The sequence below is a fragment of the Xiphophorus maculatus genome, chromosome 8, assembly GCF_002775205.1.
Source record: "Xiphophorus maculatus strain JP 163 A chromosome 8, X_maculatus-5.0-male, whole genome shotgun sequence".
In the NCBI taxonomy this organism is placed as follows: domain Eukaryota; kingdom Metazoa; phylum Chordata; class Actinopteri; order Cyprinodontiformes; family Poeciliidae; genus Xiphophorus; species Xiphophorus maculatus.
Genome location: NC_036450.1, coordinates 20,101,708 through 20,114,788, shown reverse-complemented (window position 1 = coordinate 20,114,788; position 13,081 = coordinate 20,101,708). Strand labels below are relative to the sequence as shown.

At 39.0% G+C, this 13,081-nt stretch overlaps 2 protein-coding genes and 1 long non-coding RNA gene across 3 annotated transcripts; all 3 read left to right on the top strand.

The window, feature by feature from the left end:
• Positions 1-1,090: 1,090 nt before the first annotated feature.
• Positions 1,091-7,005, top strand: LOC111609571. Its single transcript, XM_023338713.1, has 5 exons — positions 1,091-1,161; positions 4,419-4,631; positions 4,707-5,756; positions 5,858-6,026; positions 6,107-7,005. The coding sequence occupies exons 2-5, from the start codon at positions 4,421-4,423 to the stop codon at positions 6,240-6,242; spliced, it is 1,566 nt and encodes a 521-aa protein (XP_023194481.1). The 5' UTR covers positions 1,091-1,161; positions 4,419-4,420; the 3' UTR covers positions 6,243-7,005.
• A 2,236-nt stretch (positions 7,006-9,241) lies between these two features.
• Positions 9,242-10,725, top strand: LOC111609572 (piggyBac transposable element-derived protein 3-like). The gene is made up of 2 exons (XM_023338714.1): positions 9,242-9,576; positions 9,685-10,725. The coding sequence occupies exons 1-2, from the start codon at positions 9,384-9,386 to the stop codon at positions 10,161-10,163; spliced, it is 672 nt and encodes a 223-aa protein (XP_023194482.1). The 5' UTR covers positions 9,242-9,383; the 3' UTR covers positions 10,164-10,725.
• A 1,455-nt stretch (positions 10,726-12,180) lies between these two features.
• LOC111609573 lies at positions 12,181-12,779 on the top strand. Its single transcript, XR_002753186.1, has 3 exons — positions 12,181-12,328; positions 12,412-12,524; positions 12,597-12,779. It is a non-coding gene; the product is annotated as an uncharacterized LOC111609573 (long non-coding RNA).
• The last annotated feature ends 302 nt before the right edge of the window (positions 12,780-13,081 follow it).

The window sequence follows — 13,081 nt, the reverse complement described above, 5'->3', positions numbered from 1 at the left end:
AAATAGAATAATAGCAGCTACAGTGTGTGAAGAGCATTACACTCACTGAGACTTGAGTCCTAGTGTCCATGAAAATGTGTCGTTCAAAACAATCAAATCGTGCGTAAATATTACACCACTAACAGAATTTACATGTACCGTCAATCCTTACATAAACACAGAGTTCTCCATTTTCTGTTGAGTATTTAAGCACAAGCGGGACAGCGGTTGCAATCGATTACCCAAGTTGCTTGATATGTTAACTGCGGTTTAGTTATGATGCAGTCTGACGGTGGGAGGTCTCTTGTCTAAAAAGGTCCGGAATATAATTTACATAAGGACGTAGTTGTCTTTAATACCAAGAACATAGGACAAAAACAGAAGAGATTTAATCTTGACCACGTGCCGACGATCGAACCCAGGTATTCTGAAGGAGAAGTGCAGACAAGCACCAGTGTGCTATTTTCCTTCAACTCGAGTGAAAGATTCAGATCCAACTACTTGGCACATCTCCTGTACATTAGCACCTGACAGGATCCTGTTGGCATTAAAGTGAAGTGCAGCACAAATGTCCTTGTATTAATGACTGGTGTGAGGGCTGAAATTATAGATAAAACGGAAAAAAAACTGGTGAAAAACAATAAGATTTGAAAATATAATAGCCCGAGAATTCCAAAACATCTAATTGTAACCCTCTTCATACAATGAGAACGTATCGTTGCCTCGGGGCTGGGGGGGTTGAGCGAGTGAGCATCGCTCCTTCACCCCGCCCCCCAAGACAGCGCTCCTTCCTCTGACGGGGGTGGGGCGCCGATTTATGTTTTCGCGTCCACCTGAAAAATGTGTGGTTGCGCAACTGTGTTTACCCTTATTAACTTCCTTAGAATTTCCACCCCTCCCACTTTCTTAAACGGGGTCTTTTGTGAAGTGCGCATGTTCCAAACGCAAGTTAACAGTGCTGAAAAAAATAATTAAAATATATTTCATTTTATTTTTATTACGAAATGAAATACATATTATTAAAAGTTAAAATAGCACAGCATATTGAAATAACCTATTAAATAAATAAATATATAAGAGATAAATCACGTTTCTGCCACTTCCGGAGCAGAAAACCGCTGCTCTCTGTCGTACTCAAAGGGAATAAGACACCTCTCAGGTTCTGCCCCGTGCCGTTTCCAGGTAAGGACCTGCTCCGATTAAACCCTAATTTACTAATCTACAAAGGAAATGTTTACTTGCAATTTCTGTGGCAATTTGGCTAAAACATTAAGACTTTATTTACTTCATTGTAAGCTACATCGAAATGAGCCGCGATGTTTATTTAAATGCGCTGCTGCTGGTTGCAAAGACACGTTCTTGCGTTATGAAGCGTTGAAGGCTCATTTTTATCGGAAACACAACACCTCTGGTCCTAGTAGCGTCGGAACGGTTGTTACCGACTTTAAATGCTCGTTGGCATTGTGTGACCACCAGTGTCAAACTACTAAGGCTCTAATAGCTCACTTGAAGCATCATATTGTGGAAGGGCGTGTTGTGAATTGTCCTTTCAGAGGATGCAAAAAAGTTTTTCATGTGAAGTCCTCGTTTACTGCCCACATTTCCCGGAAACACAGAGATCTTGCAGATAATATCCATGACTCATACAAATGTTCTGGTTCTCAGTCATTATCTGTTCACAATGATCCAGATAACATCGAGTCGCAAGGAAATGGGATTATTTTACAGACAGCTCCAAATGAAAGTGATAATGATATTACTGAGGATTTCAGTGATCTTTTTTTTAGAAATGTCTCTCTATTTTACTTGAAATTGCAAGGGCAGTTTCTATTACCAGCTTCAACCATCCAGAATATTGTTGAGGAGATACAAAATATACACGAGTTGGGCCAGACATACTGTTTGAGCAAACTTTGGTCACTGCTAAAAAATGAGACACCATTATCAGATGAAGACATCACCAACATTTGTGAGTCTGTCAAGGGATCTGATCTATTCTCTATATGCCATACTGGGCCGATGAGGACAGCACACTCAAGAGTGCAAACCTTCAAAAAAAACTTCAACTATGTTGAGCCTAAGAAAATATTTTTAGGAAGAGATGAAAACAGAACAGATAGGTTTGCCTACTATGTTCCTCTGAGGAAGACTTTGAAATGTTTGTTGGAGTCTGATCTGTGGAAGAAATCAAGGCAGCACACGTCTGAGTCTCCTTCAGACATTTTAAGTGACATTAATGATGGTCAGATATACAAATTCAACAACTTTTTTGTGGAGAATCCATCATGTCTCAAGCTAATACTGTACCAAGATGCATTTGAAGTGGTTAATCCTTTAGGCTCAGCAAAGACGAGACATAAGATATTAGCCGTGTATGTGTCTGTTGCCAACTTGCCACTTCATGTACGGTCTGACACAGACCACATGTCACTGGTTTTATTGTGCAAGGAAAAAGATTTCAAGGAATTTGGGCATTCTAAAGTTCTTTCTGAGTTACTAGAAGACCTGAGGCTGTTGGAGGAAAATGGGATTGTAATGGTTGATGAAACGGTAGTTAAAGGAACTGTATTTTGCATTGCTGGAGATAATCTAGGCTCACATTGCATTGGTGGGTTCTCTGAAAATTTCAGTCGCACACAGCATTTCTGCAGATACTGCTTAATAACCCGATCAGAATTTCAGGGTGAGGACCCAAATGTGTGTGGACCACTCCGCACTATTGAGAGGTACAACTCTGCTCTTGATGAACTCCAGACAGCTGAGGAACCGGACGTAGAAGGTGTAAAGTTCAGGTCAATATTTAATTCTTTGAAATACTTTCATGTCTGTCTTCCAGGTTTACCTCCTTGTCTAGGTCATGACCTCTTTGAGGGAATTGTATCTTATGACCTGGCATTGTACCTGAAATATTTAATTAAGAAAAAGGGATGGTTCACTTACTCCACTTTGAACAGGCGCATTAAACAGTTCAAATATTGTGACTCTGATGCCTCCTCGAAGCCGTGTGAAGTCACTTATAACGCAGCAAAGCTCTCAGGACAGGCTACGCAGAACTGGAACCTTCTAAGGCTGTTGCCCCTCATTATTGGCGACAAAGTACAAGATACAGCAGATGATGTGTGGCAGTTGACTCTCCAGCTGAAAGATACTGTAGAGTTGATATGTGCTCAGAAAATTTCTTTGGCTCAGATTGCATATCTTGACGTTGTTATTCAAGAGTATTTGGAGACAAGAAAAGCGCTTTTCCCACAATGTAATCTAAAACCAAAGCACCATTATTTACGCCACTATCCAGCTCTGATTATAAAATTTGGACCCTTGATTAGACTATGGACAATGCGTTTTGAAAGTAAGCACAGTTATTTCAAGAGGTGTGCTAGACATTTGAAGAATTTCAAAAATCTCTGCCTCACCCTCTCTGAAAGACATCAGATGTTGCAGGCTTATGTTTCAGCAGGCCAAAGCGGTCAGACTATCTTACAGATTAAGTCTGGTTCTCCTTTTTACTCAACATTATACAGTAAATCAATTCAAGATGCAGTTAGGCAGTTTGACTTCACTGAGACCAACACAAATGTCTCATTTGAAATACTCTACAAGGGAACGTCTTACAAAAAAGGCCAATTTCTTGTAACAGGGAGCATGGAGGCAGTGGAGTTTGGTGAACTACAGCTTATATTGATAAATAATGAAACTGTCCATGTTCTGGTCTCGGTGTATATAGCAGAATTCCTTCCCGAGTATCACATGTACTCTGTTAGGAAAGATGATGACAAGATGCAGTGTCTAAACATCTGTGACTTGATAGATTTCTATCCATTACCATCTTACATAAAGAATGGAAACAAAATGGTTCCACTGAAACACAGTGTGCTGTCACATTAAACCGGGGTTTTGAAAAGTTAAGTCCAGGACCCATTTGCAGCCTTTTGACTGTTTTTCTTTTCTTTTATCTTTTGCCAATGACGATAATCCCCTAATGAAACAGTTTTACTAATCCAGCATGACTGATGGAGTCTTTAGTTTTAATTAAGGCAAAATGAATGCAGAAAACATTAACTATTACCACAAAACATTGCCTACACATTTAAAAGTTTAAAGTATCAAAACTTTTTGCATTCTCTTGTGAGGACCACATGTATCCAGCAAGCCCTGCTGCACCCAGATTTACTTTGAATGAATTTATTCAATTTTGGAGACCTTTAAAATGTCCATAGTGGATCACTTTTTCTCAGTTGAGTAAGAAAAACTGATTAGTTTTTCTTTTTAGCCTCTTTTTTTCTATCACTTTTTTTCTTTGGCCCTTCACTTCTTTCAACTTCAATATTTTGCACCTTAGGACAGAAGGTTTGGACACCGCCATACTAATGATGTTTTGGAAGAAGTCTTAGGTTGTTATTTTTGTGTTAACTGGAGTTCTTTAACTGTTTTGTTCTCAGATATGGATGATGACTCCCGAAGCCTCACACGCAGGGTTATTTATGAGGGGTTGGCAGATCTCCCAGTCTCAACTCTACAGACTTTGGAGGACACACTAGAATCTTTGGGGGTGGAGACCAATGAAGATTTTCAGTATATTAATGAAAATGATCTGAGATCTGTACTAACACCAATTCAAGCAAGGAAGTTACTGAAAGCTTCGAAACAAACCAGTAGGTACATTATTACAGAGATATAGCAGCCTATCTTTACCTTTTGTTCATTACTATATACCTTTTATCATATAGCACAGACCAGTGGAATTTCCAGTGAGCCATCTCTGTCGTTGTCATCTCCTTCTACAACCAGCACATCGTCTGCCTCTTCATTTTCTATACATTCCACGCCAGTAGATTGGGTTGACACTTTTCAAATTCCTTGGAACAGGTTTCCAGAGAACTTGATTGAGTGTTTTGAGAATGAGGCAAGGCCGAAACCCCACCTTCGAAGAGAAATGATTCGGATTGTTGTTGCTTCAATGATGGAGGTGTGTGCTTCTCCTCGCAAGCAAGAAACCACAGAAGTGGCGAAAAAATTGATAGCAAAATATCCACTTTCACTCCAAGATATTATTGAAGGTGATATAGTGGGCCCAGGGTATTATTCACTCGTCAAGCAACTACAAAATCGTATAGAAAATTTGAGACGGGTTTCAAAACCAAAAATAAGGAAGCGTAAAAACATGTTAGATGAAGATGGCACAGTCCCACCAGAGCAAAATGCAGCTGTTCAGGACATTTACGGTTGTATAAAGTGGGACATGGAAGTCATGCCAATCCAGGAGACAGCAGAGACACAGAAAGAGAAAAAAGTCAAATTGAAAATGCTAAGTGAAGAAAATAACTTAAATTCGGACGAGATAAGAGATCTTATGCAGAGAACCTACTACACTCAAAGGAAAGAAATAAACCAGGGAAAAGACCTACAAATTATGGTGAAGGAGTGGCCCTTCCTGTTTCAGGAAATTGGTATGACGATCCACTTCCAGGAGCTTACTGGAGTAAATCTACTAGAGACTTTCCATAAAAATCTCGAAAAAAAGGGTAAAAGACTTCTGGACTACTTAAGGACTGTCTCGGCCCACAAAATTAAACGAGTTCTTCAAACTGTCCGAAACCTGGATATTCTGAGAGGACAGGTCCAGGGCTGCTCTAAAGAGTTGAAAGATCTTGTCCTCCTCCTTCTGTCTCATTTCAATGACAAAGAGGAAACCCTCTTCCACTATGTAGATGAGACATGCCTAGCAGGAGAAGTAAAAGTGGACAACTTGCCTGTCACACCATGCTTGATTGTATGTGGTAAGTAAATATGAATATTCACTGAGTAATTTTAAGAAAGAAATATTACACTGGTTAAAGTTTGTATAAGACTAATTGTTTTCTGGAATATTTTTTGTCAGGAACCTCCTGTTATACTTCCAAGAATTTTATGCTTGGCATTGACGGCAATGTTGTGAATGACCAAATACCAACCTTCACATCCGCTATATGTCTAATGTTAGCAAGTTACTTTTGCTTCAACATTCATTATCCGACTCATCTGGCCTCCACACTTGATTTCATTCAGAGGTAATATTCTTTTGTTTTCCTTCCCTCATTTAGATGAAGTCATATTTCATTACAGTGGTTGATTTTCATGTATTGAATAGGTGCTTCCTAAACATCAATCCAGACCGGGGGACAAAAGTTGAAACCAAGAAGAATAAGAAGAACGTGTCAGTGAACCCAAGGGTCCTTACCCTAATCTCTGAAATCGCAGATCATGAATGGAGAGGGACATATTAAAATGGACATAATAGTCCAGCAGAAATGTAAATTCTGATTTCTTACACACCACTTATAGAGCAGAATACAAATTTCACTGCAAGAATATGGTTTGCAATCTGGATGGATAGAATTTACATTTAGTTTTCATATTTCTTAGTTTTAGGATCTATTGAATTTATTTTAACAGGCTTGCTGTATGTTTTGCGGTAATTATAAATGCCTGAATATGTAGACAAGTTCAAGACAACAGCTACTTTTGTTTCCATCATTGTGAGAGGCTGTTCCTTTAGTTCAGTAAAATGAGAGAAGAGTGACTTGTATTATTTATTTTAAAATTGTAGATTCATTTAATTTAGATGCTCCATTAATATCTCAGCCAGGACTGCAACTAATGATTCTTTTGGCTATCAATAAATATGACAATCATTGAAACCCATACAAAATTGCACTGTAAGTCAGTAAATTTACGGTAAAAAATTGTAAAATGCCAGCAGTTACTGACCAGAATATTCACAGCATTATACTGCCGTAGAAAATACATGGCATTATCATAACTGAATAAACATATATCCTAAATAATTGTGACAGTCACGAATGTAGAAAATACAGAAATATAGTGTAAAAATATAAGTAATTGTAAAGTTCTTAAAAAATTGTAATATTGCCAGCAGTTAATTACCCTAAACTTAACAGTAGCAATCAGCCAAAATTACAAATTTTGCTGATGTTTAGATCTACAATGTAAAAGCGTAAACAAGACTGCAAAATAATTTTTTACAAAGAACAGAATGCTGGTGTGATATTTTGGTTTCTTTTTTAATAATGCCTTTAATACACCAAACTGAAATCTCAGCAGTAGACCAGGCATCGATCTGGCGATCCACCGATTGCAAAGCAAACTCCTACAGCCAACGCCACCATCATTTATGAGAGCATTTGATCATTAACATTAAGAGAACTGTATGTTAGCCCCTCTTGCTTGAATGAAGCTGAAGTTGGTTTCCAATTGCTGCTTCCAATTTGGGAAATGGCTAAAGGGCAATTCCACCTAATTTTTCACTGCAATCAGCATCTTTAATTTACTCTAGCTAAAAAACTACAACACCTAGACTCTTCAAATCTGGACTAGATTATTCTCAACTCATATCAGAATATTTAAAACCAAGTGTGGGATTTGTAAAACCTTTATCTGATTTGTGAAACTTCAATAAAGAACAATTCTAGTGTTATCCAAAATCATACAAGTTGTAAAGTCACCCATCATTGAAGTTTCACAAATCCCACACTTGGTTTTAAATATTGTGCTATTAGTAGAGAATAGTCTAGAGCAGGGGTCCCAAACTTTTTCCTGCGAGGGCCACATAGCTGTTCCTTTCTCTGCTCGGGGGCCGGTCTTAGTTTTTGGAGAAAGATACCTTAGAAACTTATTGTCGGCGGGGGGGGGGGGGGGGTTGTCTTGAACTGTCGACGAGGGGGGGGGGGGGTTGCTGACTACGACACATTCGCGGTCGCTTTTAGATAGATTTTTACCCAGAATGGAAATGGAAAAAACCGTGAGTGAAACGGTGACTGGGACTGACTAGTATATATTTGAGGGAAAGTTAGTTTAACATCTGCTCAAGAGCCCCCTGGTGGTTGAAGAGAAATCCACAAACCAGAAAATACAATATATGAAAAAATACACTGAATGCTCTCTGGTATGAGGAGGCGGGCCAGATCCGGCATTGCCAGACCAAATGACGCAGGCCGTAGTTTGGGGACCCCTGGTCTAGAGAGTTTTTCATTTTGTAATTGTGATAAATAGTAGGGTTTACAGTAAATGGAGACTGTTATTTGTCATGTAAACAAATAATTATCTAGTTTGCATTGCTGCTTGATCCTTCAGCATCAGCAGCAAGATTCTTTTAACTCTGTTCCTGTAGTGGTGTCCTGAACTCAACACAGTAAAGTCACTGTGCTAACTAAGGTTGCTAACTAGGGTGCTGAGAGCCCAGTAGGCCTGGTCCTTGTCAAGATGCTGCTACTGTCTTTGAAATCAAATTTCTGCTATTTTTGCACGTTCAGGAGGAGAAGGGCAACACATCACAGGTGAGTCCCTTTCACGGTTTCAACTGAAGTTAGCTAACTTTAACCAACTGACAAAGAAATGTGTAGTTTCTGAGCCATGCTGTTTATGTACATGCACTGCAGCTAGATATTTTTACTATATGGAACATTTAATCTTCACAGATGCAACACTTCCATTAATGTTTCTGTAGGAACGGCTGCATAGATTATATTTCTGGTCTACTTCAGACTACATGTGCTTAAAGTTATTGTTAATGGCAGAAGCAACTTTTTCCAAGTTTGGTTCAATAATTAATTTGAATTACTTTGAGTGTGAAATGTTCATGCATGCAAGTTAAATCTCTGAAGAACATGTTAGCTTTTGTTTCAATACTTTGGTAATACTTAGAAGTATAAAGCTTGGCATCAGAGATATTATTTAATATTTTCCTTTGACCTCTTGACTCTCACACCCAAAATACTTGCACTAAAGTCACTGGGTCCATGACAGTTGAAGGATTTGAAGATAAGAGAATTTAAATATTAATATTTTACAGCTTTTCTCAGTTTGGGTGCATCTCTCAGAACAGAATTGAAATTCTTAAAACTACCTGTTCAATCTTCAAATTACTGTGTCACTTCTGCACATCAAAAAAATTAGTTTTGCAAGTTTTGCTTTTGTACATCATGTAGCTGGTTATGTACACTTCTATGCTTTTATAATTGTAATTTGCTTTTATCGTCTTGATCAAAATATGTTAACCCTCCTGTTGTCCTCGGGTCAAAATGACCCGCCACTGTGTTAAACCCCCCCCCCCCCCAAACAATCCCCTAAATGTAATTTTTTTAACTTGAGATTTTAAGACTTTTCCTAGATTGGCCCAGACAATAGAAAAAGTTCAGTGTTGCTTTTATTCTCATTTCCATGTAAGCTGTACAAAAAAAGGTACAAAGATGGTCTTCAGGTCAAAATGACCCGTGAGGCAAATGGAGTTGAAATCAAGGTCACAGAGTTATTTACAAACCATAAAATGTTACAAAGTTTTAGTTGTGTCTCAGATCAATCAGTAGCAGAAGTGAGCAGAGAGTGGAAGGCCAATTTTCCGAGCCACAATGCCAGTCAAACTCTTTCACACCTACTCAAGACTGATGCGATTTGATGACCGTGAATCAAGACCAGCAAGACGTATGACAGACAAACTTGCAGCCATAAGAGAGGTATGGGACAAGTGGGTGGAGCGGTTGCCCTACCTCTACAATCCAGAGCCTGATGTAACAGTGGATGAGCAACTGGTTCCATTTAGAGGTAATCTGTTTTCATATTTGTAATAAAAGTGATTTTCACTATTGATTTCTTTGACTGTTTTCTGTGACACTGATACTAATCACTGATGCTAATGTCTTTTGTCCAAAGGTTGTTGTCCTTTCCGGCAGTATATGCCCAGCAAGCCAGCAAAATATGGGATCAAGTCATGGGTGGCTTCTGAATCAAGCTATGCTTGGAAAATGCAAGTCTATACTGGGAAGTCAACCAGTGGATGCCCAGAGAAGAACCAGGGGTTGCGAGTTGTGCTTGATGTGACAGAGGGACTGAGGGGTCACAATGTGACATGTGACAATTTCTTCAACTCTTATGAACTCGGACAGCAGCTCCTGAAGAGGAAGATCACCATGGTTGGTACAGTTCAAAAGAACAAGCCTGAGCTCCCACCTGCACTGCTTGGGTCAAAGGAGAGAGAGGTCTTCTCCTCAAAGTTTGCCTTCACACCCACCACCACTCTAGTTTCCTACCTCCCAAAGAAAAACAAGAATGTAGTTCTTCTGAGCACACTGCACAAAGACGGCGACATTAGTGACCGTGAGGACAGGAAGCCAATCATCATCCTGGAATAAAACCGAAACAAAGGAGGTGTGGACAACCTAGATAAGGTGATTGGAGCATATAGCTGCAGAAGAATGACTGCCCGCTGGCCCCTGGTCATCTTCCACAACATCATTGATGTGTCCTCCTACAATGCCTTTGTGATTTGGATAGAGATCAACCCAACCTGGATGTCTCATAAGCACAACAAGAAGAGGGTGTTCCTGGAGCAGCTAGGAAAGGCACTTGTAACTCCACTCATTGAAAGAAGGAAGCATGTCCCCCACACAGAAGCCTCAGCAGCAGTTGTGAAAGCTATTCAGAGTGCAGCAGCTCCTGATCAACCTGAGGATCCATCTACCACAGCCACTTCCTCAGCTAAGCCAAGTAAGAGGAAGAGATGTCAGTTCTGCCCTCAGACTGTAAAACACATACTGTGTGCTGCAGGTGTAAGAAATATATCTGCAAAGGCTGTGCACTTGCATACTGCCCTACATGTGCCAATTAGTTGAATGGGTTATGTTATTTTTCATATTTTTGTATTGTACATCCTCTTGTTCACTGGAGAAAAGTAAAAGAAAATTAGTCACTGTGATGAATAAAAATGCATTCGAAACTCATTTTGCACATTGTTTTTCTTAAGCTATAGAAATTCAAGTGGAGAGGGAAAAGTCAAGTATTCACACATTTTGTGGTGAGTGACAATATACAAGATAGAATTTGGTGTTTAAAATTCAATTAAGCTGCTTATATTGGGGGTTTATTGAAGACGGGTCATTTTGACCCGGAGGATAAAGGGTGTATACAGAAAATGAGGACAACAGGACAACAACGTGTCTGTGTTGAATTCTCAACTTCCAAAATAGCATCAGTTCATTGTGTAAGTCTTAACATGCATAAGTCTTAAAGTTGTCATAATGTGAATCATATATTAATTAATTTATATTCTATTATTTTCTAAATCTGTCCTGAATTGGTAAATTGCTCCCAAGTGAGTCCTGAGTTTCTCTAACAGGTCAGTGTATGAACCATTAGCTCAACCAACGATCAACCAGTTTTCTGAAACAGATTGGAGGTGCATCTTGTGAACCATCAGTTGGCAACATTATGCTCTATATAGTCAGAACACAACACAATGTTACATGTCTGAGAACTGATGAACAAGTATCTGGGCAGAGTGAACAGCCAGAGAGAAGAAGAGGAGTGAGGCTGAGGAGGAAATAGTTGGGAGGAAAGCAGAAGAAGAGTCAGAAGAGGCTGAGGACATCTGCCAGTTTCCATCAGTCCAACATCAGGACATGGCTGAGACCCACAACATGATGCTGATGGAGGTCCTCCCACCCTACTGTTCATTCCTTAACCCCACTGAGGAAAAAAGATTCCTCAGTGGAGTTAAGGAACAAAGTGACTATGGAAATTAAAATGTAATGTAATTTCTACAGCACTGTACAGTTTTCCTTGAGGAGATTGTCCTGTGGCTCCTTTTCTACTTTTTTTCTTCTCTGCATTTCTGTCTTTTTCTTTCTGAATCACCATGGCATGGTCCATGAATAAATTATAGCAAAAGCGTAAATCAGTGTTTCTCAATCCTGGTCTTCAGCGTCACCCTGTCCTGCAGGTTTAGGTATTTCCCTTCTGCCACACACCTGAATTGTATCTCTGGATGATTAACAAGCTTCTGCAGTACTTGATTGTCATCCAATCATTTGAATCAGCTGTTCTGGAGTAGAGGCACATCTAAAACATGCAGAGCAGGGGGGCGTTGAGGACCAGGGTTGAGAAACACTGGCGTAAATGATCCTTTTGTAGTCTCTTCTCATGACTAATCGATTTGACTGTCTTATCTGTACATAGAGAGACTATAACTTATTATTTTGAGTCACTGATATGTTAACAGACAGGATTTTAAGAGCTGAACTAAGGATTTTGAAAGCAAACAAATGCTATTTTTCCTGTTTCTACAAATTGTTTTGAGAAATGCGCTTACTGTTTTGTAAATGCCAACAATGACTCGAGAAATGCACCAAAAGTGACTGAGAAAAACTAACCTAGCATAAATTGTCTCAGCTGTATCAATTTGTTTGCCTGTATGAAAAGTGTTCACATTTACAGCTTTGTTTCTGCTAGCTTGCAGGAAATGTAACTTACATAAATGGTTGAAGACAACCTATTGGCCTTCATGAGACTCAGATAAATGGTGAGTATCTATTTCATAAATTGCCTAAAACAGTTATATTTGTTTTTATTTGTTTTTTGTTTGTGTATTTTGTCTGGTTGCAGACCAGAGGATCACACCTGTTGACAACAAACAAAGGTTTAACTACTGAATTTTCAGTCAGAAATGATCACACCACCTGGTTGAAGTACCTGTGTCCATATGCAAGTCAACAAAGGTGAAACAAACATTTAAGCGAATAAGATGTTCATGTAGTGCATCTTTCTAACTTTTTCTTTTTGTTTTCCAGCAGAGAGGAAACACCCGATTGACAACATGCGAGTCTCAATTTCAACCTGTGACTGGGAAGACTACAACCATCCTGAGCAACGTCTGATCTCAGCGACTTGTGACTCTCAACCCAGAACAAGAATCCTTTTATCACCATTTTGTCTTCTACAATATGTTATCTCTTATGTGGACACATACTGTTTGTTTTGTTTTTGTTTTCCAGATCTCAGTAATACCGTGAGGAAACTGGACATAAAATAGAATCAGTTCTTTTTTTAACTTGACTTTTTAAATAGAAATTGTTTCTTTAAGTGGATTACTCGTAATCTGTATTTTTGTTTAATTAGAAATTATTTTCTTTATAACTTTCTGTATAGAAATGCTTGACAGGTTACACTTCCTTGGTTGTTGTACTATAATTTGTATGGTAAAATTCTGGTAGGAACAGAGACCAGTAATTTACCATAAGTTTTTTTTGGGGGGGAGGGTTTACAATAAAATGTC